Below are 22,289 nucleotides of genomic sequence, written 5' to 3' on the forward strand. Positions count from 1 at the left end.
GGAGGCTTGGCAGCCCACCATCTTTGGGTCTTCTCTGCCTTCTGTGATCGGTCTCACTTGGGTAGGGCTGTCCACCCATGGGCCATGCTCCCTCTTTGGGCTGAGCTGTGTCCCCCCAAAACATGTTGGAATCCTCACCCCCAGCACCTGTGAATGTGACCTCATTTGGAAATAGGGTCTTTGAAAATGGTCAAGTTAAGATGAGGTCATCCTGGACGATTAGTCCCTGGTGGGACTAATCCAGTGACTGGTGTCTTTATAAAAGGAAGAAATGTGGACACAGAGACAGTCAGGCACACCGGGAAAGGACCATGTGAAGATGAAGACAGAGGTTGGTTTGAGGCATGAACAAGCCAAGGAACGCCTGAGATGTCAGCAAACCCCTAGAAGCTGGGAGAGAGGCTGGAAGAGATCCTCTTCGCTCGGGGTTCTCAGAAGGAACCAAACCTGTTACCCGTTGACCTTGGGCCTCTGGCCTCCAGAACTGTGGGAGAAGACATTTTTGTTGTTTCAGCCCCCCAGTCTGTGGGGCTTTGTTATGGCAGCCCTAGAAAACCGACCCACTCCCCGTAGCTTTAGAATGAAGGTCGAGTCCCAGAGCTTTTCACGCTATGCCCACTGCAGGTGGACGCTTGAGTGACAGTTCAGCCCCGGTGTGCTGGTCTGACCAAAGCCCTTGCACTTGCTGAACTGGGCCATTCCCTTGAACACTCCAGCCCTCGTTTTTGCTTGGCTGACCCTTGCTCACCTCCAAGACCCACTTCACATAGCTCATCCTCCTGACAGCCTTCTCTGGCTGAGGGGCTGCAGGTGGCCCAGCAGATCACTAATCATCGTCTCTGATGGGCAGACCTGCCTCACTCCAGACTAGGAGTCCCTGTGAGCAGGGACTCTGTGTCTTCAATGTTAGCAACGAGTCCCCAGTTCACACAACACTCCTCGCTCCATCTGCATCTCCAGATTCTAAGGGTGGTTTTAAAAACGTAGCCATAGGACAGGTAACTAACTGTCTATGTCTAGCCTTTCATTTCAAGTTAACGAGTGAGGTACGTACATTCTTCCATGAGGTTTAGATGAAGCAAAGGAAAATCAAGGTGGAACACTCAGAGTTACTATTCTTTTCCCCTGCTAAACACACAGAATCCATATTTATTCTTTTTTTCCCAGTAGTGAAAGGATGATCACTGATTTTGATGATGGTCTAGTAAACTTTGGTAGTTTTGCAAGTGCTTGTCTCTGTGGACGTAGGTAGAGGAGCCAGGCTGGGACGCCTTCCGATGCCGCCTTCCTGGGCGGGCACCGTGAGAAGGAGACGGGGGAGGCTGAGTGGGCTCACCTTCCCAGCGTCCCAGATCGTTTTGGCTGCAGAACAGAGTTGAGAACATTCCCAAGAGAGAACACCTCAGTGTACGTGGATGGACCTGGAGGGTATCATGCTAAGTGAAATAAGTCAGACAGTGAAACACAAAGAAGCTATGATTTCACTTATATGTGCAATCTACAAGACAAAAAGCAACAAGCAAAGGAAACAAAACAGAAATAGACTCATAGTTACAGAGAACAAACCGGTGGCTGCCAGAGGGGAGGGGGCTGGGGGACGGACAAGGTAACGTGCAGGGGGTTAAGAGGGACACACTTCCAGCTGTAAGATCCCAGGGGTGCAACGTAATATAGGGAAAATAGTCAATAAGATTCCCCAGCCATAAAAAGGAAAGGAACAAAATTGGGTCATTTGTAGAGACGTGGATGGACCTAGAGTCTGTCATACAAACTGAAGTAAGTCAGAAACAGAAAAACAAGTATCGTATATTAATACATGCATGTGGAATCTAGAAAAATGGTACAGATGAACCTATTTGCAGGGCAGGAATAGCGATGCAGATGTAGAGAACGGAAGGGTGGACACGGCGGGGAAGAGGAGGGTGGGATGAGCTGGGAGATTAGGATTGACATACATACACTACAGTGTGTAAAATAGCTAGCAAGTGGGAACCCACTGTATAGCACAGGGAACCCAGCTCAGTGCTCTGGGATGACCTAGATGGGTGGGATGGGGGATGGGATGGGAGGGAGGTCTAAGAGGGACGGAATGTGTGTGTTCGTATGGCTGATGCACTTCGCTGTGCAGCAGAAACTAACACAACATTGTAAAGCAATCACACTCCAATAAAAAAAAAAGATTGTAAAAACTTTATATGGTGACGAATGGTAGCCGGTCTTACTGTGGTAATCATTTCGTAATGTATAAAAATATTGAATCACTATGCTGTACACCCAAAACAATATCCTAGTGTATGTTAATTATTACTTTTTTCTTTTTTAAGCTGTTTTCCCAGTGGTAGAAGTTCCCCTTCCCGTCCACCTCCAATCCTCATAATATTTTCAATCTTCAAGACAGCAGTCAACTAAGAGTATAAAAAAGATGGAGCCAGACAGGATTTACAAAAGTAACCTGTATTCCAGCCAAAATATCTTTAAAAAGAAATCCCTTCTAAAGGGGGGGACAAACTACATAAGACACAATACACTTAAAATATGTATTGAAATTACAAATCAAACTTTTCCATATGATTCCAAAGTACAAAACACAACATTAAAAGGCATTCAAACAGCTCTTTTATACATCACAGTGTTAGTGGCACAAAACGTACTGACATTTCAAAAACACAAACCAAACTTGTTTTTGTTTTTTTGTTTTTACCACCACTTGTCAAATACATAATGTATACATGTGCATGACTCATTCATGCATATTTTTATACAAGATTAAAATACACCCATGGTAAAATGAGCATGGAATGAAGGAAAGGTCGGGTACCTACCCCTCCCTGAAGGCTGCTGGAATCTCGGAAGACAGGATTGTGCAAACCAAGGACGGGGAGACCACGGGCTTTACACACCCAAACAGCAGGCTCTCCTGGTTAGGATGCACCCGTCATTCTGCTTTAATGCAGCCCCTTCTTTCCAGCAGGCATTTTTGACAATACCAGTCATAACGCTTTATTTTGTTTACTTTCATAAGGGCTTGCGTTAATGATAAGGAATAAACAAGCTTTGGTATTTTTTAAAGAGACCTTCAGGAAGCTTTATACATGCAAAATGTTTTCCCTTGATGATTTTACTGTGATTTATATACACATACCCGGGTATTTATTAATCAACGAGAATCTGAGAAAAATACAAAAAACCCACCCTGGTTCTTTCCAATCCTCTCATTTTTAAAGACGACCAAGGGAAAAATGCTCTCTTCTAATGTGCGAAATAACCTTTAACATTTGTAACATAGGAGAGGAAGATAAAATCATCGTGGAGTAATTTTTGCATATCTGATACTCTCCTTCCCCCGGGAACTGGCCTGGTTTGCTAAACCGGTTTTGTGCAATAATATGCTGTAAAGAGAATTTGTTCCCCTTTAAAAAGATGCCAGAGGTGGCGGATATTGGTCCCTCAGTCCGCAGCTCCCCCTGGAGGTGGAGCCGACACTGGTCTGGACAGTCAAAGGCTCTGCGCATGCTTAGGTCCCAGGTCGGTCTCTGCCCCGTGAACATCTACAGAGATGCCTGTGAAGGCGCTGGTCCCCCGTGACGATGGCGAGCTCGGCTGGCCAGGCTGAAGGATGCAGGGCAGGATCAGGATCAGAGACCGGGCACGGCCGGGGAGACCTCACGGCCTTGTCAGTTACCAAAGGGACTCAGAGAACCCCACCCGGACAGTGGCAGGGTCAGCCGTGGTCTGTCTCCGTCCTCTTCCTCCCCTCGTCCCCAGATTTAAAGGCCTCTAAATGAATAAACAGACGTGTGCTTCCAGAGACTTTTCCTGCTGACTTTCCAGAGTCAGCAGGAAAACCACCTGTAAAAGTGTCATTTTTAATCAAGACCACCTCCTAAGCATCGAATCCCCAGGTTTTACTGGGAGGGACAGAAAGGTCAAAACCCAAACCGCAGGCCACCTTCCCACATCCTGTTTACATCTGACATCAAGCCTGGTTCATACTGTGTCCCCACAAACAATGGGATGGCATTCCTCCCTGAACAAAAAGGAGTCAGATGGGGGCGATGCAAGTCTACGTAAGGATCTCAATGCGATCCCGCTGGTATCTTTCTAGGGAGTAGACAGTTTTAGTTTTGTTTTTACTGAATCAGACTGAGCATTCTGAGGCATGCTTGATGCAAAACCTCAGAGCAAGTAGGTGCTGCTTTGGCCCCGGCCGGCCCCAGAATCTCCGCTGTTTCCTACCTGGGTCAAACCACGTGCTATGAGCCTGTCAGAGGTAAAGGCACAGGGATGTTTGGTGCTCAGGATGTGCATGATTTGCCCGTGGACTCTTCTAGGAGAGACAAGACAGCCCGACTCGCTAGGAATAAAGGGACCTGAGCGCTGACCCAGGGAATGCAACCTCTCCAAAGGCTCTGGTTCCCACCCCAAAGGAGGGGGTACTACTGTATGGACGTCTGTATGCAACGGGCAGTAGCAAGCGCAGGCAGGATGACCTGGGATGATGAAGACCTGCTCCGTGGACCACTGGACACGGGCCACGAGCCTGCTGTATTCCATACGAATTTTAAAGCGCACTCACAGATCGCGATGCGGTCTCACGCCTGGGCCACCAACCTCATCTTCAGGCCTCACGGAGTTGTCACTCTCTCCAGAAAAGCCATTCTACCTCCAGGCCCGATCAAAACATCTCAAGCTACAGAGACCTGGTGCTCAGGCTTCATTCGGAAAGACGGTCCCAGGCATGTTCTTATTGTTATTGAGTTTTCAAACTGCAATTATAAGGAGGATATTTTGCATGTAATTTTGACACAGACTGGGTTCCTAAATGGCTTCAGTTTCAAAAAGAAAATCAATACTAGAGGGGAAGAGTGAGGTGAGCCTGTGTCTCCCAACTGATGAAATGTTAGGAAATAAAGACATTTCTCTACGGGAAGGTAAACCAGGACCTGAGACAGGTACACAAACGCAGAAGTCAAGGATGTAAAACACCACCACACTTTACAAATGTGCTTGCCACAAGCAAACAACTGAGATAAAAGTCAGGGTTTGTTTTCATTTTACTCCTTTGTGGAATGCTTAGTAAGCTTTAAAAAAAGTTCCACCATGATAAATCTACAACATTTGCCTTTCTACTATGTTTAGAAGTCCCAAGTTGGATGCCATCAGTTTGCCCTTTAAAAGCCATTATTAAAGTCAACTTTCTGTAAAGAACACACTGTCCAAAGGCAATTGATGGAGTTCCGTGTGTCTTACTGATCCGGGCATCCTGCTGCCATGGTAATAGACACACACAGCCTGTAAAAGACCAATCAAAATAACTAAGTGAAATGGAAGATTTTTTTCATCAGGGTAAGCAAAATGGTAAGCAACAGGATTTGGAACTAAGATAGATGATTTCTCCAAATTAACTTAGTCATTACAAAAACTGTGAACCTCCGGAAGCTTCTCCCCCAGGCCCTGGGAGCCCCCCAGCCCTGATAGGAGGCCCCCCTTCTGGGCATCAATGTCACTATTTGCTTGGTTTTTGTCTGCTTGAGGAGACTGAGGCTACCGCCAAACCACAGGGATTCTCAGCAGAACTATTTCCAAGTAAAACATTTGGTTTCCGAAGACATGAAAAAATATTTACTGACACTTGGGTGAAAAGAGAGGAGCCCTGTGAACTAAGCTGAATCACCAGAGAGAGAAAAACAAAAGGCAAACCTAAGGATGGACATGTTCCTTCAAATGCATCAGTATTTTCAAAGAAATGCAACGAGACAGGAAACACGTTGGTAACAGTACACAGCTTACAGCATCCAAAAAGTCTCCACAAGTTTCAAGAAAAACACAAAGAGCACATAAGGCTTTCTAAATCTCCTGAAAAGTGGCCGAGCCAGAAAGGTCATTTAACCATAACTTCTTAAAATGCACATTTCAAGAAAAGGCATAGGATGGTTTCAATGCACCTTGTTGATTTTTCACTACTCAGTTGGAAAAAAAACAAACAAACACCTTCTAAAAAGGATTTTACTAAATGCCATTAGTAATAAAAAGAGTTGTCATACACAGAGTGCTTTTCTCAAGTCAGAACACTTGGATTCTGTCTGAAGTGAGAGGCGATCCTTAAAAGACTTCTTCTCTCAGCAACGTGGCTCCAGCTTGTAGCCAAGGAGGAGACGGACAACATTCTGCGAGAGAAGGTCTCCGAAGCAACACCAGACGCTCCTAGTCTACCACTGCCTGGTGCTCCACACAGCAGCTCCCTTGTCAAGTCTGCAGAGACCGACCGACTCTGTGGGACGTGCCCCACCCATGCCAGCCTTGCCTCCCCCACGCCGGGGTGACTGCACCTGGGGCCTCCGCCAACGATCTGATATCAGTCCCTGAAATCACGGCATCCGGCGTGACACTGTGAAGCTCAATGGGGCACATAAGGCAAGAAAGATGTTTAGTGAGAGGGGGACGGCGGGTGGGATGGGAGAGAACCACGCTTCCCGGAGGTGGGGTCTTGTTCCAGCAGCACGCCTTCCTCTAGGTGGGCAGGGGGTCGTCGTCGCCTTTACTGCACTTGCACTTGCAGCAAAGTACAAACGGAGTGGCCAGGAGCAGGAAAGGCGAGGCCACCAAGAGCAGGAGCCCAAATCCAGCAAAAATGCCCACAACCTGCAAGAAGGAAACAGAGGAGCAGAGGGTGAGTTGGCTGGTCTGTAGGTTCGAGAGCTAAAGTATAAACAACACAACCACCCACGCATCCATCACCCACCCACCTATATCCACCCATCTATCCATCCACCCATCCATCCATCCATCCACCCATCCATCATCCACCCACCCATATCCATTCATCTATCCATCTATCCATCCATCCATCTATATCCACCCATCCATCCATCTACCCATCCATCCATCTGTCCACCCATCCATCCACCATCCACCCACCTATATCCACCCATCTATCCATCCATTCATCCATCCATCATCCACCCACGTATATCCATCCATCCATCCATCCATCCACCCATCCATCATCCAACCACCCATATCCATCCATCTATCCATCTATCCATCCATCCATCTATATCCACCCATCCATCCATCTACCCATCCATCCATCTGTCCACCCATCCATCCACCATCCACCCACCTATATCCACCCATCTATCCATCCATCCATTCATCCACACATCCATCCACCCCGTCCATCCCATCATCCACCCACTTATATCCATCCATCTATCCATCCATCCATCCACCCATCCACCATCCACCCACGTATATCCATCCATCTATCCATCTATCCATCTACACACAACATCCACCCATCTTTCCATACATCTATCATCTCTCCATCTACTCGTCCATCCACCCGTGCATGCTTCCATCATCTACCACCTATATCATCCCTCCATCCATCCATCCATCCATTTATTCATCCACTCATCATCCATCCATCATCCATCTATCCAGCATCCACTCACCTACCCATCCATCCATCCATCCATATTTCCTTCCCTTCACTTCCTTCCTTTCACTCCCTCTTCCCTTTTTTCCCTTTTTTTCTTCCTTTCCCTTCTCTTCCCTTCCCTCCTTCCATCTAAATACCCAAACCTCCATCCAATTATACATCCCGTTAACCAACAAGCTTCCTCTGAGCCAAACGCTGTATTAGGTGTGGCAAACACAGAGGCACATTAGATCTTGGCTCTCAAGGACCACCCAGTCTGGTGGAAAGAGACCATGACTACAACTGATAATAATACATTTTACAGAAACTGTCATTGGGTCCCAGGGTGTAAAGGGAGCCCAGGAGCCAGACACCTACATTAGCCAGGGGCAGGAGACTTTGCGTGCAATGGGAAATGGTTGAGATTATAAGGATTATGAGGAGGTGGGTGGTAAACGAAAATGAGTGGGAGAAGGCATTCCAGGTGGGAGAACAGAAAGGCACAGGCATGGTGCATTAGCGGGTGACCAGACCTGTGTTATTCCTGGAGTTTAAAACCCAACATTTACAGCTACGAATTTTGATTTTTTTAAAAAACATATGTTTACCCCTAGGTATGAGTAAATGCCAAAGGAAATAAGCCTCAAATGTAGACATACTGTCATTCAAATCAGGCAGTGAGGCTGGACAAAGAAGCAAGGGGGGTTGTTCTTTAACTGGTCCCCTCCACCAGCTGCTAGAGCCCAGAATCGGAATCCGAAGGTGGAATTCGTCCGCCACCTAGTGTTCAGAGCGATAAATACATGAACCCCTTGGGCTCATGGTTCTAATCCTGACTCAGTGTGTTCACCTCTCTGGGCTTCAGTTTTCTCAATTATAAAATAAGCAGATGAAGTAAAAGATCTCCGAGAGCTAGTATCAGCTCAGAAGTATGATGCTACACTACAGCATCACAGCAGCGTGAATGAAAGTACACCCTTAGATTTTGCCGGAAAACCATCTCACACACACACACACACACGCACGCACACACCATGTTGTGTTTCTAAATTAGATTGTGCTCATGCTAAGAATCTGTGTTTTCTGCCGACTGGCTGAGTCCATTTGTCTGAACATGATGTCAACGGTGGAACTACGCGGTGTGGATTCAGATCATGCTATGTTAAAATCACGCACACAGATGTTTCAGAATACATAAAACCCCCCAGGAAGGTGTCACTGATCTGCAGGGCACCTTGAATAACCTCAACCACCTGGGACACTTTCTCAGTCTCTAGGGAGCCAGGGACTCTTGCACCAATAACACACCAAAATCCTTCACCAAATGCTCACATTCTTGGTCAATAAGAAAGACACCATCTTCATTTTCACTCAGGCTATCTTGTCTCTTTCTTTGCATGCCATTGAACAAGCGATGTTACCCAGTGGGTCCCAACGGGTGATGGGAGGATACAGATATTGTCAGAAGGAAGTCAGCCAATAATAAAGAATGAGACAGGAAGCAAATACCTCACAACAAAAATAATCACTTAGGGGCTTCCCTGGTGGCGCAGTGGTTGAGAATCTGTCTGCCAGTGCAGGGGACACGGGTTCGAGCCCTGGTCTGGGAAGATCCCACATGCCGCGGAGCAACTGGGCCCGTGAGCCACAACTACTGAGCCTGCGCGTCTGGAGCCTGTGCTCCGCAACAAGAGAGGCCACGATAGTGAGAGGCCCGCCCACCGCGATGAAGAGTGGCCCCCACTCGCCGCAACTAGAGAAAGCCCTCGCTCAGAAACGAAGACCCAACACAGCCAAAATTAAATAAATAAATTAATTAATTAAAAAAAATAATCAGTGAGCATCTTATAAGTACGTGTCAGGCAGAAATGATACACTGTAGGAGACAGAAGGATAAAGAAGCAATCACGGTGAAACGGGGATCATTCATACTGGCAAACCCTGATTTAAAGGAACGGCTAACCAGTCAGACAGTTTCTCGAGAGGTACACTCGATCAGAGCAGAACACAGTTTGTGTGACCATCATAAGCCCCTGTGCACAGCCTGGTGGCTCTGCCTTAACAAACGTCCAATATGTGTTTATAGGATGAACCAGTTCAATGGAATCTAGTAGCTTCTGAATCCTCTCCCCCCAGAGAGTTCTGTGACAAAACCACTCCAGGGCTTGGGAACACTAACCCAAGTCAAAGAGATGGTAAGATGAACGGGACACATTTAATTCACTGAAACTTGGCATCGGACACAGCCCGGGTGTCTGCCGCGCCCAGGCCTGACTGCACAGAGGCCGGGTCATTGGCCGAGGGCTGTGCTGGGGTATGTGGGGGCTGCTCCCATGTCTCTTCCCAGTTCTCCATCCAATAACATCACCTTGGCAACTTGAAACATCACCAAGCCATCCTGGGGGTGCTGACGCCACAGAAAGCGACCGACCCTACTCAAGTCGGCCTGCCCCCTGCCGCCCCATGGCCGGTTGTTGAATGTTCTCACTACGCTGGCCCTGCGTGTGTGTTGAGGCAGGGGACGAATGAGCTAAGAGCGCCGGTGGCAGCTGCGTCGCTTACGTGGAACGTTTACTGATCGCTCCCACTGCAGTCGTCCTCGCCCCACCACAGAGCTCCTCTTTTCTCTGCTTAATGAACATTTGCTGTTCTGAACTGGATAGAGTGCGAGAGAATTAGGGTCTGCTTTTGTCCTCTGAGAGAATGGGTTCTCCTGTTGGGAGGAGGAGGTGGACGCAGATAATGAAAAACTTCTGCACAAAAACAGAGTCAGGACACTGAAAACAGCCTCAGGAGAGGCGGCAGGTCCCGCAGGAGTCAGGCAGGTGGAGACGGGGGTCTGATAAGGGAGTGACGGGAAGCCGTCTCTGAGGATGTGACCGCCGAGCTGCTGTCCGAAGGAGAAGGACCCCAGCAGGGAAGGTGAGGACGGCTACCCGTGCAGGGAGGCTGGGAGTAGCGTTCGGGGAGCAGGAAGGAGGTGATGTGGCCGGAGTGGAGGGGTGCTGGGGAGAGTGGGAACCCTGGGGGCGGCCCAGGTCTTTTGTTTAGAAGATACAGAAGCTGGGGGTGCGCTTCCCGAAATGAGGGAGACCTGGAGGAGGAGGCGATCTTGAGGGAAAGTGTAAACTTCTGTTCACGCCTGTTCTATCTGAAATGTACCATTAGACCTCCAAGTCTGGCGCTGGCAGCCAGGTGGGCACGAAGCTGGGAGTTCGATGGGGCCGCCAGGTTGGAAAACGAAGTGAGGCAGACATAGCCTTGCAGCCCCAGGGGGGCGTGGGCTCTAGGAATGCACACAGAGGGCTGACACAACGTCCCCTCCCTGCCGTGGTCACAAGCGCGGGTCCCACCTCCCTATAAACGTAGAATAATGAAACCACGGTTGACCCTGGATAATAATCCAGTCCAATTTTCTCATTTCACCAATGCAAAATCTATGGCCAACGAGCGATTCCAAAGGCCCCAGTACTTTAGCCAGAGAGGCCTGGGCGTCTAGTTCAAGTACAAGACACGACTTGTGTGTATTTTCCTGAGCGTAGTGAAAAATACCCTCCGAACAGGTGACTGCGCGAGGCCCCTGCCTGTGGCCCGGCCCGGGGGGCTGAGCGAGGGCACCTCCAGCACAGGTGAGCACAGACATCAGCAACCAGCCGCGTGTTAAATGCCGCCCTCAGGCTAAAAGTGAGCTCTCTCTACAGGGAGACGGGTTTCCTGCTTAGAAGGAAAGGAAGAGCCAGCGTGGGTGAGAACCCCCTTGTCAGGTGCTGGCCTCCTAAGGAAGAAGCTTTACTTGACTGAGAAAGGAATGCCGCCCTTGTCTCTTACGCATGATGGCTGATCGCTGGAACAGCACTGGGAAAGGCAAGGGGCGCTCCACAACAAGCGTGTTTCCAGAGGATGTTCGTGAAGGCAGGTGGAAGGTCTGGGCCGCGACCCCTCAGTGTGGTCAGGGACGGGGGCAGAATTAGGACGTGCAGAGCCGGGCACGGACAAGACAGGGAGACAGAGGAGTGGGTGACAAGGACCAGGACAGCAGCGGGGCCGCAGCAGGGCCAGGGAGAGGGACACAGCACAGCCGGGGGGCTTCCGTCCCGAAGGCCAGGCAGTGACGAGGAGAAAGAGGGGAGGGGGGCTGCAAAGAGAGACCCAGAGTCAGGCCATGGAATGGGGGCCTGCCCGCCGTCCCAGAGCATCTGAACATCAGCGCCTACTACGACTTCCGGGTGCTAGGGAGACACTGAATGCAATTTTCCTCAGTAAATTGATGGAAGACAATCAAGCCTGCATTTCTGCTTAAGAGACTCGGTGATAAATACAAAGTGAAACTCCACTCGCGGATCGTTGACGAAGCATATGATGAACATGCCCTGAGCCAGAAGCCCGTTTGATGGGTAAGGGAATGGAGGCCACCAATCAGATGGAAAACCAGGAGACTCACAAGGGAAATGAGGACTTTCTCAGCTTCCACGTGGATACTCTACCTCTAAAAGCAAATTACGAGAGCAAAAGTTCCTTTCAGTAACGGAGATTCTGTATCTTGTGCTGGGAGGTGGTTCTAACTATGAAAACTGAAGGCTTAAGAGCAAATTGGTCTTGTGATTGTACGCGAATGTCTGCTCTGGGTGGGGCTCTTCCGCTGCACACCATGTCCCTCGCTAATTCCCAAGCCTCCGGCCTTCGTTCCTGGTTTATATGTCACACGTTTTGCTAGTTTTTGTGACTCCCTTACTTTCCTTTTGACACTGTTCACTCATATTTTATTGTTTACCCCAAATCCAGCACTAACGTGTGGACATCTGTCTACAACCCTGCGTGTCTCCAGGGCTCCTCACACCCCAAGGAAGAGACCCCTGCACCCCGAGTGCCTTTGTTCAATTCCACCAGCACCGAGAGGGGCCTGAGATCGGGGTGGGGGGGCTTCCTTTGTCCATGTGGCTCAGAGCTGGCACTCAGCAGGTGCCCCTGGCAGGTGCCAACCGACGATGCTGAGAGAGGCTGGTGGGAGGTGCCCCCAGGCTCCTTCCTCAACAACAGGGAGGCTACGGACCCCCGTCCAGGCTTCTGCACTTCTCAAGGGCCCGTTCTCTAAATGACTGTTACCAGGAACTGCAGCTGTTCCAGGACCCCAGGAACACGTGACTCACTCCCGAGGATAAACGGGCACGAGGGCTGAGGTGTGAGCGCCCAGCCCAGCCTTGTTATCGGACAGGGTGACAACGGTTTCCACGGCTCTCACGCTCTCCTGGGAAGCTTGCCACGGCTCCGGCCGCCATGCTCTTAGGGAGCTCAGGCCACATGGAGAGGCAGCTCCTTATTCAGAAAGAAGGTCTTTACGGAGGGAATCAAGTTAAAATGACATTACCAGGATGGGCCCTGATCCATTACGACCGGTGTCTTCATCCAGAGGGAAGTTTGGACACAGACACAGGTGTGCACAGAGAAAGATGAAGTACTGGAGAGATGCACCTGGGAGCCGGGAGCTGGGACTGCAGGGAATGGCCAGGAGCCAGGAAGAGGCAGGAGGGCCCCTCCTACAGGTTTCTGAGGGAGCCCTGCCCACACCTCGACTCCAGACTCCTGGCCTCTAGAACCGCGAGGGAGTCTATTTCTGTTGTTTGGGGTGCTTTTTTTACACAGCAGAGGTGGAGGGGCGAGCACTGGAGCTGGCCGTACTGGCCAGGAGGACGAAATAAAATGCAGCTAAAATCCACTCTCCACACCGAGGTCGGCAGACTGGCCCTCGGGCCAGATCTGGTCCACAGTCCGTTTTGTTTAGTTTGGTTCTTACAACTTTATGGAGCTATAACTCACATACCTCGCAACTCACCTATTTAATGCACAATTTGATGGTTTTTACTGCACTCAGAATTGTGCAACCTTTGCCACAGTCAATGCTACCACTTGATTGTTTAAAGCGTTTTCCTGGAATGCAGCCATGGGCCTTTGTTGACATACTGTCTGCCGCAGCTGCTTCCCTACCAGGCAGAGCTGATAGTTGCAACAGAGACCTTATGGCCTGCAAAGCCAGGACCGCCTACTGTCCGGCCGCCTGTGGACTCATCAGCCCTGCCACGTGGTCTGCAGTGAGGATCACCGAAGAAGCACAGTTACGGGTGGTCTCTTTCTATTCCCACAAAACTGCCTGAGTCTCGGTTCCTGCATCTCCCAGACAGCCTGCTTCAAGGCTGTGCTGAGAAATGCCGAGAATGTGGTAATGGTCGGAGCCCATCAGGGCTCTTCCCCGCACCCAGGAGCTGGCGCACACCTGGGTCCTGCCTGCAGCTCCCCTCGGTGGGCTGCCCCCGCGCCCAGAGCACACCCTGAAGATCGCACCTCAGCCTGCAAAGCCCACGGGGTCGACTCTGATCATCTCTGACCACTGCTGCCTCCTGCTGCTCTGTCCCCACGGACCTTTATGCCATAGTTCTGCCCATCAGCCCATCTCCGTCCCCCCTGCCCGGACTGTCCCCTCTGCCTTGTCCCACCTACTCCCACGGCCAGCTCCCCAAAACTCAGTGCTCGGTCATAAGCATCACCTCCAACAAGCCTTCCCAGCCACACCATCTAAAAGACCCCTCCCCAGTCACACCTCCCCTATAGCTGAATTCACATCATGTACATATACATTATCTGTCCCTACATGGAATGTGGGTTCCATCAGAGAAGGATACATCTATCTTATTCACTGGAGTGTTTCCATCCCCTAGAATACTGCCAGGCACACAGTAGGAAATAAGTATGTGTTGAAAGTATGAATAACCGCACCAGCTGCACAGACATCACCACCCAGGGACCTTTCCATTCTTTCCCTCTTTCCCTTCTCTGTGACTAACTTGCTCACCTGGGAGCCTCTATGGAAAGCTCTTCCATTAAAGGCCATGCAAGGATTGACTAAGCACAGCAGGTCATTACCAAGGTCAAGAGTAGGTGCAAGCAATCGAAAGCCTGATGTTGAAGAATCATCATGGGCTAAGTGTGGTGCCTATTTATTCCAGGCCTACTGAAAGCATAATCTTAGTCCGGGAAAAATTCAGGCAGGAACCCCATTTACTAGCTGTTTTTCTATATAACAGACCTTGGACCAACTGGCAAGTCTCCTGGAAACCCCACACACGTGTACACACACACTCTCTCTCCTTCTCTCCCCCTGGAGGTCAGAGTTGGAGTGAGCGGCCTCCTACCTGTGTCCGATGCCAGATGACAGATGCCCTGGAATGGCCCAGCTTGTTCCTGCAGGGCCCTTTATCGTAATGGATCAGGAGGAAGTCATCCTGAGAAGGAAGAGAAAGAACAGGGGTGGGTGGGAGAGTCCTCTCTGTTTAGTGAATGAGTCCTGCCTGGTCCCAGTTTCTTTTTTTTTTTTTTTAAATAAATTTATTTATTTTATTTATTTATTTTTGGCTGAGTTGGGTCTTCTTTGCTGCACGCGGGCTTTCTCTAGTTGCGGCGAGCAGGGGCTTCTCTTCGTTGCGGTGCACGGGCTTCTCCTTGTGGTGGCTTCTCTTGTTGCGGAACGCGGGCTCTAGGCACGTGGGTTTCAGTAGTTGTGGCACACAGGCTCAGTAGTTGTGGCGCACGGGCTTAGTTGCTCCATGGCATGTGGGATCTTCCCGGACCAGGGCTGCAACCCGTGTCCCCTGCATTGGCAGGTGGATTCTCAACCACTGCGCCATCAGGGAAGCCCCCAGTTTCCTGTTTTTTAAGTTTAGATTGGGGATGTGAGAGAACGAGGATGACAGCAGAGGAAGAACGTACACCCAGAGGGGGCAGCTGCCACCCCAGGTCCCCGTGAGTCCCCAGCCTCTCCCTCCTCCGTGAAGCGTCCCCGACAGACTGCTCAGGGGCCACTAGAGGGAGCCCTGCTCCAGTGTTGGTCTCTGCCCCAGCCCGGTTCCCCGCCCCCGGGGCTCAGGAACTCCGTGCTGATGCAGGCCTTCTGAACAAGTAGGTCAGAGGCTCCCCCAGCCCTGGCTGTGCTTTACTCCCCACGAGCCTCTGCCTGTGCATCTTCCCGCCACCCTGGCAGGATTATTCCGGGATGAAATGACTTCCTTTATGTCTGCTCCATCCTCCTCGCCCTGAAAGTGCCTCCTCTCAGCTCAGACCAAGAAAATGTTCTCAGTTCTCAAGAGGAGACCCACCCTCCACCTAACAGTTCCTCGGACTGTCTAGAAGTGAGAGGGAGCTCGAGGGAACGTCCTGCCCACCCTACCACCTCCAGCTGTCCTCACATCCCACCTCCATCTCCAATCACCTTCCGCTGACAATCTTCACCAGACCGTCAGGGTCTTGGAGCTGGGACCCTGAGCTGATGTCAGCCTCTGTAACCACGTCCCCGGCTCGGTGCCCGGCCCCCAAACCTCAGCAAGCAGTGACCGAGGTGCAGGAGTGGGTTTTCTGGACAAAACCGTCTGCTTCTCCACGTACAGGAGGCGCCATTTCTCTCCTTTGTCCCGGAAAGAACCAGCTCAGTAAACAGCACAAAAGAGAGGCTGATGCTGTTTGTTCACTTGACTGAGGCTGTAAACAGAGCCTCTTTTTGAGAAAAGGGGAAATAAGCACCAGGCCCAGGGCGTCTGAGACGGGAAGTCACTCCTCCGAGGGCCGGGCAGAGCCGGTGGCGGTGGTGTCCTTTGGCCCTTCGCGGCCCCGCTGGGTGGTCCTCCCAGGGAGCCCCCCGCTCATCCTGAGAGCCGCCGGCCTCCAGTCTGATGATCTCATAGGTCGGCCTCGCGGAGCCCGAACCCACGCTGGAGCATCCGGAAATCCTGGCTTTCTGGGGGTTGTAGCGAGGGCCCAGACTGCCACCCCCGACTCACCCCCTGTCCTAGACCCTCATCTGTCCAAGCAAGCACAGGCGCGGGTGAATGCACGCCTCTTCCGGCTGGAGCTTGTCCTCTCTGGGGCCATTTCTCATGACTTCTGTCCACGGAGACTCTCTGTTCCTTGAACTCCTAATTCTGTTTTCTTTCACCCACACACCACGGAGATTAACATCCCATTTTAAGCCTCGTTTTCCCAGGCTGCCTCTCACAGTCTTGCTCTGTAGATGCCTAACAGCCTTTGGATTTGTTTTCCGAAACGCAAGCTGAGCTGCGTCACCCAGCTGAGAAGTCTTCAGGGCTCTCGCCTGGCAAAGCTGGACAAACCCAGCTGGACGTTACAGTCACCGGGGCCACCTGGGGAAACGCGGATTCTGACTCCGGGTCGGGGGTGGGGCGGGTACCCAGGTCACAGATGCCCCACGTGGCCCTCATCAAGCTGCTGTTGGACCAGTGCTCGGGGGGCACTAGCCCCCGTGCCAGAGGTCCAGCTCTAGCTCGGCACGGAGACCCTGGTCACGTCCCCCGCCTCGGCCAGACACAGACCACGTACAGCCCACATCCTTCCTGACCACGTCCTGTCCTCTGGAGGTGACCCGTCTCCCACACTCTGCCCTCTGCCCGGTCAGCTAACTCCCCATAGCTGTGCCCACACCCCACTCCCACCCCAGACCCAGTGACTCGCCCCAGAGGGGCTGCTGGGGATTCCACACCAGCTGTCTTGTAGCACTGCTCCCTAGGAACTGGTGCTCCCAGGGGCTTCTCAGTCGGGAGGTCACCAGCCCCTCAAGGTCACAGATTTTGCCAGCGACATCCTGGCAGCCCAGGCCTCCATGCGGAGTTGAGTTGCCAACACTCAGGGCACGCTTCCTGAGCAAAACAAAAGCCTTCTCCCTAACAAAAGCACTCCAAGATGCTTTTACAATATAAAAGTGATTTCATCATGACTTTAAGTTCCTGGATGAAGCCCTTGGGCATACCCACCGCAGGGCCTGCCAGGAACCTAGGTGTGTGGTGAGAGTGAACGTTTCCCTTACATTGTTCAGAGAAGCCTCATCAAGCTTCTGGGTGGAAGCAGAAACAATGGTGCTGGCGAAGGAGAGCACGGTGGCCCAGATGCTCACAGATAACAATGAATTCCTCAGAGCAGCTCCACCACGGAAGGTTTGAGGCTTCCTGCCCTACTCTGGCCGACAGGGACTGGTCGTACCCAAGCTGCTGGGCCTTAGGGTCGGAAAGACCAGAGAGTGGATGCCGAGTCCATTCCTCACTCCGTCGGTGCTTTGGGGAAAGACGGCTAACCTTCCTGGACTGCTTCCTAAAGTCAGGAAATCATCATTCCACCTCTCACAGAAAGAGTGCCCATATGAAACAACAGAGGTGTGCAGTGCAAGTCACAGATAGCCTAAGCTTCAGCCCACATAAGCATCACTTCATAAATAGGGACCATTGACCACCACCTCCAAAAACGATAGAAGGCGAGCGGGTCCCTTCTGTCTGTAAGCGGTGAATGTTGGGCCTGCAGGGGCAGCAGAGAAGCAGTGCGGTCCTGGGCCTCACGGGTGAGGGCGGGGCCTGGCGGGGGGCAGGGGCAAGGACGAGGATGGAAAGAATCACCCTAAGATGACTGATAACTCCGGGAGGTGTACATACACAGGAGCCAGTGCTCGGAGAGGAAAATTCCCGAGAGAAGGGAAGGGGGACGTGTAAGCCCCTCCTCCGTCTCAGAAGCTCTGCTGCTTCCAGACACACGTTCACACACTTGTCTTAAATCACGGCTACTGTCCTTGACTGACCGCTGCAGAGCTGACCCCCTGCCCCTCAGGGTCTGTTTTCTGTGGCCACAGGGTCACTTGTCAGCAGCTTGTCATCTACAGAGGAAAACAGGCCACCCTTGGCCCCGAGAACGCTGACTTTCAAGGAAGAAATTGCCCTGTGCTACCTCTGTCCCCGGTCCGGGCAGAGCCAGGACATAACGGGGCCTCTGGCCGGCGGGGACTGTGCTTTAGAGCCGAGTCAGACGGACACACAGACGGACAGAGAGGGTGTCTCTCCAGAGACCAGAGCAGAGAGAGAACAGCTTTGGGCTCAAAGGGGACAGACCACGGGGAGGTCAAGGTAGCAGGGGAGGTCACAGCAGACGCAATGCTCCCTCTGGAAGTCTGTGTCTGTCCATTTCTAATGCTTCCCCCAAAAAATCTACCAGGAGATTTGATAACATGAGGTAAAACTGGCATTTCATTTCCTTTCCCCTTTAGGAAAAGTTAATAAGGAATTGCAAATTGCAGGCCAGGTTTTAGATAATATAACATAATTTAATAATCAGTTTTCAAAAAAAAGAAATACAGTAAAATACAAATTACATATATATATATATTATATATAATACAGGGAGACTATATATAGCCTGTATATGATATATAGTGACTATATATATAGACTATATATATAATTATATATATATGATATATAAATAAACTATACACATAAAGCCTCTGAAGGCCCTAAAGACTTTGTAATGCTTCAGACATCATTCTAAACAGCAGAGACAGCGCAGGGTACACTGGGGAGATGGTGGCCGTACGAGGCCAGAAACTTCCATTCTGCCAGGCGGCAGAGGGTCTGTATGTTCTTCTGCCCTGCAGGTGACACGAGCGTCACTAAAGTAACTGCCCCGCGCCCAGCATCCGCGGTCCCCTGCCTCCATCGTCCTTGCTATTCCAGGAATGGCCCCTGCTACGGACTGTTTGCATTCCCCCAAATTCCTGTGTTGAAGCCCTGACCTGCAGTGTGATGGTGTCTGGAGGTGGGGCTGCTGGGAGGTGTTTAGGTTCAGAGGAGGTCATGAGGCTGCGGCCCCCGTGAGGGGATTCATGTCCTTACAGGAAGAGGAAGAGTGCAGAGCTTCCTCTCTCTGCCAGGTGAGGCCACAGTGAAGGCGGCCGTCTGTACACCAGGAACAGGGTCCAGAATCTGATGACGCCGGCACTGATCTCAGACGTCCAGCATCCAGCACGGTGAGATCAACGTCTGTTGTTTCAGCTCCCTGATGTGGGGAGATGCTGAGATCCTACCCACCCCTTTAACACCCAGGCTGAACCCCAGCCTGAGCTGACCCTCCGCTCCCAGAGCTCCTGCACAAACTCCCATCTTTTGATACCACTGCATCCAGGGAGCTCATATTACCATAAATACGCACAGAGAAAACGCCTGACCGTGTAACTTCAGTGAAGCGGCTGGCGCACGCCTCCGGCTTCAGCCCGACCCACAAAGCCCCCCGCCGCGTACTCACGTCCAGGGACTCGAGGCAGTACCAGCAGAAGGCGTGCTTGCAGTTCTTACACATCATCTGTGCACACCCTTCGTCCCGCTCGATGTAGACCTTGCACTTGGGGCAGCGTTTGATGGGCACGTCGTCCTCCTCCAGCGGGAAAGCGGAGCTGCTGAGGGAGAAGCTGCATCAGGGCTGTGCTCAGAGGGCCAGAGGGCCAGGAGACACCTGCCAGCACAGGTTAACCCTGGACACACCAGCTCAACTAGAGGGACTGAGGTCACCTGTGTTAAATGAAATATGTTGAAACCAAAGAGACTCGAACTCTGGAAAACAATCACCGCAAAACTGGGAAGCAGCCAGTTTGACTTAGGGAAAAGAGCACGGTCAGCACATGTCTACATTTAGATGCGCACAGACGACCCAAAGAAAATAGGGCACAGGGCTGAGAATGGAGGCCTCTGAATAATGGGAGTACGGTCAAACGTTATGCCCTTATTCATATAGTTGTGTGCTTTCCTAAGGGTTGATAACACATGGTATGCTCTTTGCCATGATCAGAAAAAAAAAAAAATGTTAAAAACACACACACACACACACACACACTAATCGCTTATTAAGATCTACTTGGCTTGTCTGTACAAAATTGTTTTCCTGAGGGGTCTGAGCAGGCCCCCAGGGGTGAGCATGGTGGCATTTAAGCCTGGGGTCAAGTGCAGCTCTTCTGCACACAGGCTGGGTGGCAACCTTTCTGAGGCCCAGCCTTCTGGCCAGTGTGAGTGTGACAGATGGCGTTATGCATGTGTGAAGGGCGCAGGGCAGTGCAGGCCTGTGTGAAGTGCCCAGTAAATGGCAGCAATGATTCTATGCTGCTCATAAAAAGACAGCCCAGGTATCTTTTTAGGTTGACTGTAGAACGATGTCCATCCCATGCTATTCATCTTAAAAGACAGCTAAAAATATGGAATCATCTGGAAAAAGAAGCGGTCAAGGGCAGTTATCACTGATCATGGGGAACGTACTGTTTGAACTCACTGCAGCTACTCAATGTCACCAGGAGAAAAATGATTTCCCATTGGGATGAGCAGTCTTTTCAAAACCTAATGCATTCATGAGTATAAATTCACTACAAGTGAGCAAATTCTGGCATCCTGAGTAAATTCTGGCTGAAGGATCTTCCACAAGCATCATAGTGAATGTCAGCCTTAATTATGTCATCACTTTACACGGTTGTCTGAGCATCAGTGAGCTTCCAAACAATTGCAGTCTCAGGGTTTTCCTAAGCTCGGGGCTCCTACACCGTGGGGCATGTGCTCCAGCCTAATAGGTTCTTGTTTCGTTCACTAGTACAAGGTGACCAGGTAAGACGCCCTGGAAAGAAGCAGTACCTCCTCGTAGTCAGGGGGTCTGGAGACAGACATGCAAGCCCTGGCTGGGCTGTGTACATACTGTCAGTCTCCACGTCTGCAGACGTGAGGCAACTGCATCCGTCTCAGAGCGAGTGATGAAGATGTAAAGAGTTTCTCTGTGCTGAGCACATAGAATCCAGCACGTAATCACTCAATAAATGCTAGTTGTTAGTAATACTATTACTGAAAGATAATACAACTGTAGCTCAAATTCATCTCTAATTTAACAGCAAACTGCAGACCCGCCTGGCCGCACAGAATGTGATTTACAATGAAGCAGGGTTGTCATAACATGTGTTATGACATGTGGCTGGATAAGCCAGAAAGTCAGGTTTTTTTGGTAAAATCTTTGTTTTTTATATTTTCACAAAATGAGATTTGTGAGTTCTTATTCAAGTTGCCCTTGCGTCAGTTTCTTAGGTTGCACAACCTGATTTTTTTTTTTTTTTCATTTTGTTTGTTCTGGTTCTTTCTAAGGTATATCACGGATGATTTAATATACACGCACGTCGTGCCATCGTGACACGATTGCGGTCTTTGGGCAATGACCTCCATGAGACCAGAACACCACAGATGAAGAAATACTAAGTCGTCAGGCTCCCAACACCCACCACCCTCCACCTTAAGAAGGTTTTATGGACCCCTTCTCCATCCCTCCCAAGAGCAGGACACCGGCTCTTCCTGACTCCTGGTTTTGCTGGTTCTTGGAAGGGAGGAGCCCCTCACTCACTAAGTGGGGCCTTCTCTTAAACAGTCACCCGACTGCTTCACAAGGGCACAGCCCCGCCTGCCCTCTACCTGCTTCTTCCCCAGCCTGGAAATCCAGCTCTCCCAGTTATGTGTAATCTGTCACACACGCAGTGTGGCTCTTCTCGCAAAATTATGAAGGATCAAGACCCTAAGTTAAGTGATCATTCTAGCGTTTCAGCACCTGCTGTATGCCGAGATTTGGGGTGACAACATCCAAACAAACACAAGAGCTCAGCCTAGTGAAGGGATTGGCCACATAAACAGATGAACTAACATCCAACAAGGCTGGTGTTGTCATCAATGCAAACGATCTCCATGGGGGACACAGAGGATGGGTCTGCAACCCTGCCCTGGGAACTGGGAAGCTTGACAAAAGAGGGGACATGAGCCACGTCCTCGAGGGTGGCAAGGAGTCCCCAGGGAAAGCAGTAGGGCAGAGAAGGGACATTCCAGGCACAGCACAGAGGTGCAGGCGGCAGGCGACAGGGGTGTGTCCGGCGTCACCACGAGGGTCCCTGGGCAGGTCGAGCTGTGGGGAGAGGGGCGGGGGCAGCAGATGGGGACAGAGGAAGAGAGGCTGGTGACACCTTCGGGTGGATGGTGAGATTTAC

The 22,289-nt window shown here is 50.8% G+C and overlaps 1 protein-coding gene across 7 annotated transcripts in view; it reads right to left on the minus strand.

The window, feature by feature from the left end:
• Positions 1 to 2,523: 2,523 nt before the first annotated feature.
• The window catches only part of RNF144A (ring finger protein 144A), a 115,069-nt gene continuing 95,303 nt past the window's right edge, over positions 2,524 to 22,289 (minus strand). For 5 of the 7 annotated variants that reach the window (XM_057558274.1, XM_057558273.1, XM_057558272.1 and 2 more), the window contains 3 exons: positions 19,541 to 19,691; positions 14,608 to 14,697; positions 2,524 to 6,642 (listed from right to left, as the gene is read on the minus strand). In XM_057558274.1, the coding sequence (XP_057414257.1) occupies positions 6,511 to 6,642; positions 14,608 to 14,697; positions 19,541 to 19,691 (373 nt within the window). In that variant the 3' untranslated portion in view covers positions 2,524 to 6,510. Of the gene's footprint in view, positions 6,643 to 14,607; positions 14,698 to 18,614; positions 19,295 to 19,540; positions 19,692 to 22,289 lie in introns of those variants that run through there. The other 2 variants (XM_057558276.1, XM_057558277.1) reach the window with 2 other exon arrangements.

This window comes from Balaenoptera acutorostrata, chromosome 12 (genome assembly GCF_949987535.1).
Source record: "Balaenoptera acutorostrata chromosome 12, mBalAcu1.1, whole genome shotgun sequence".
NCBI lineage: Eukaryota > Metazoa > Chordata > Mammalia > Artiodactyla > Balaenopteridae > Balaenoptera > Balaenoptera acutorostrata.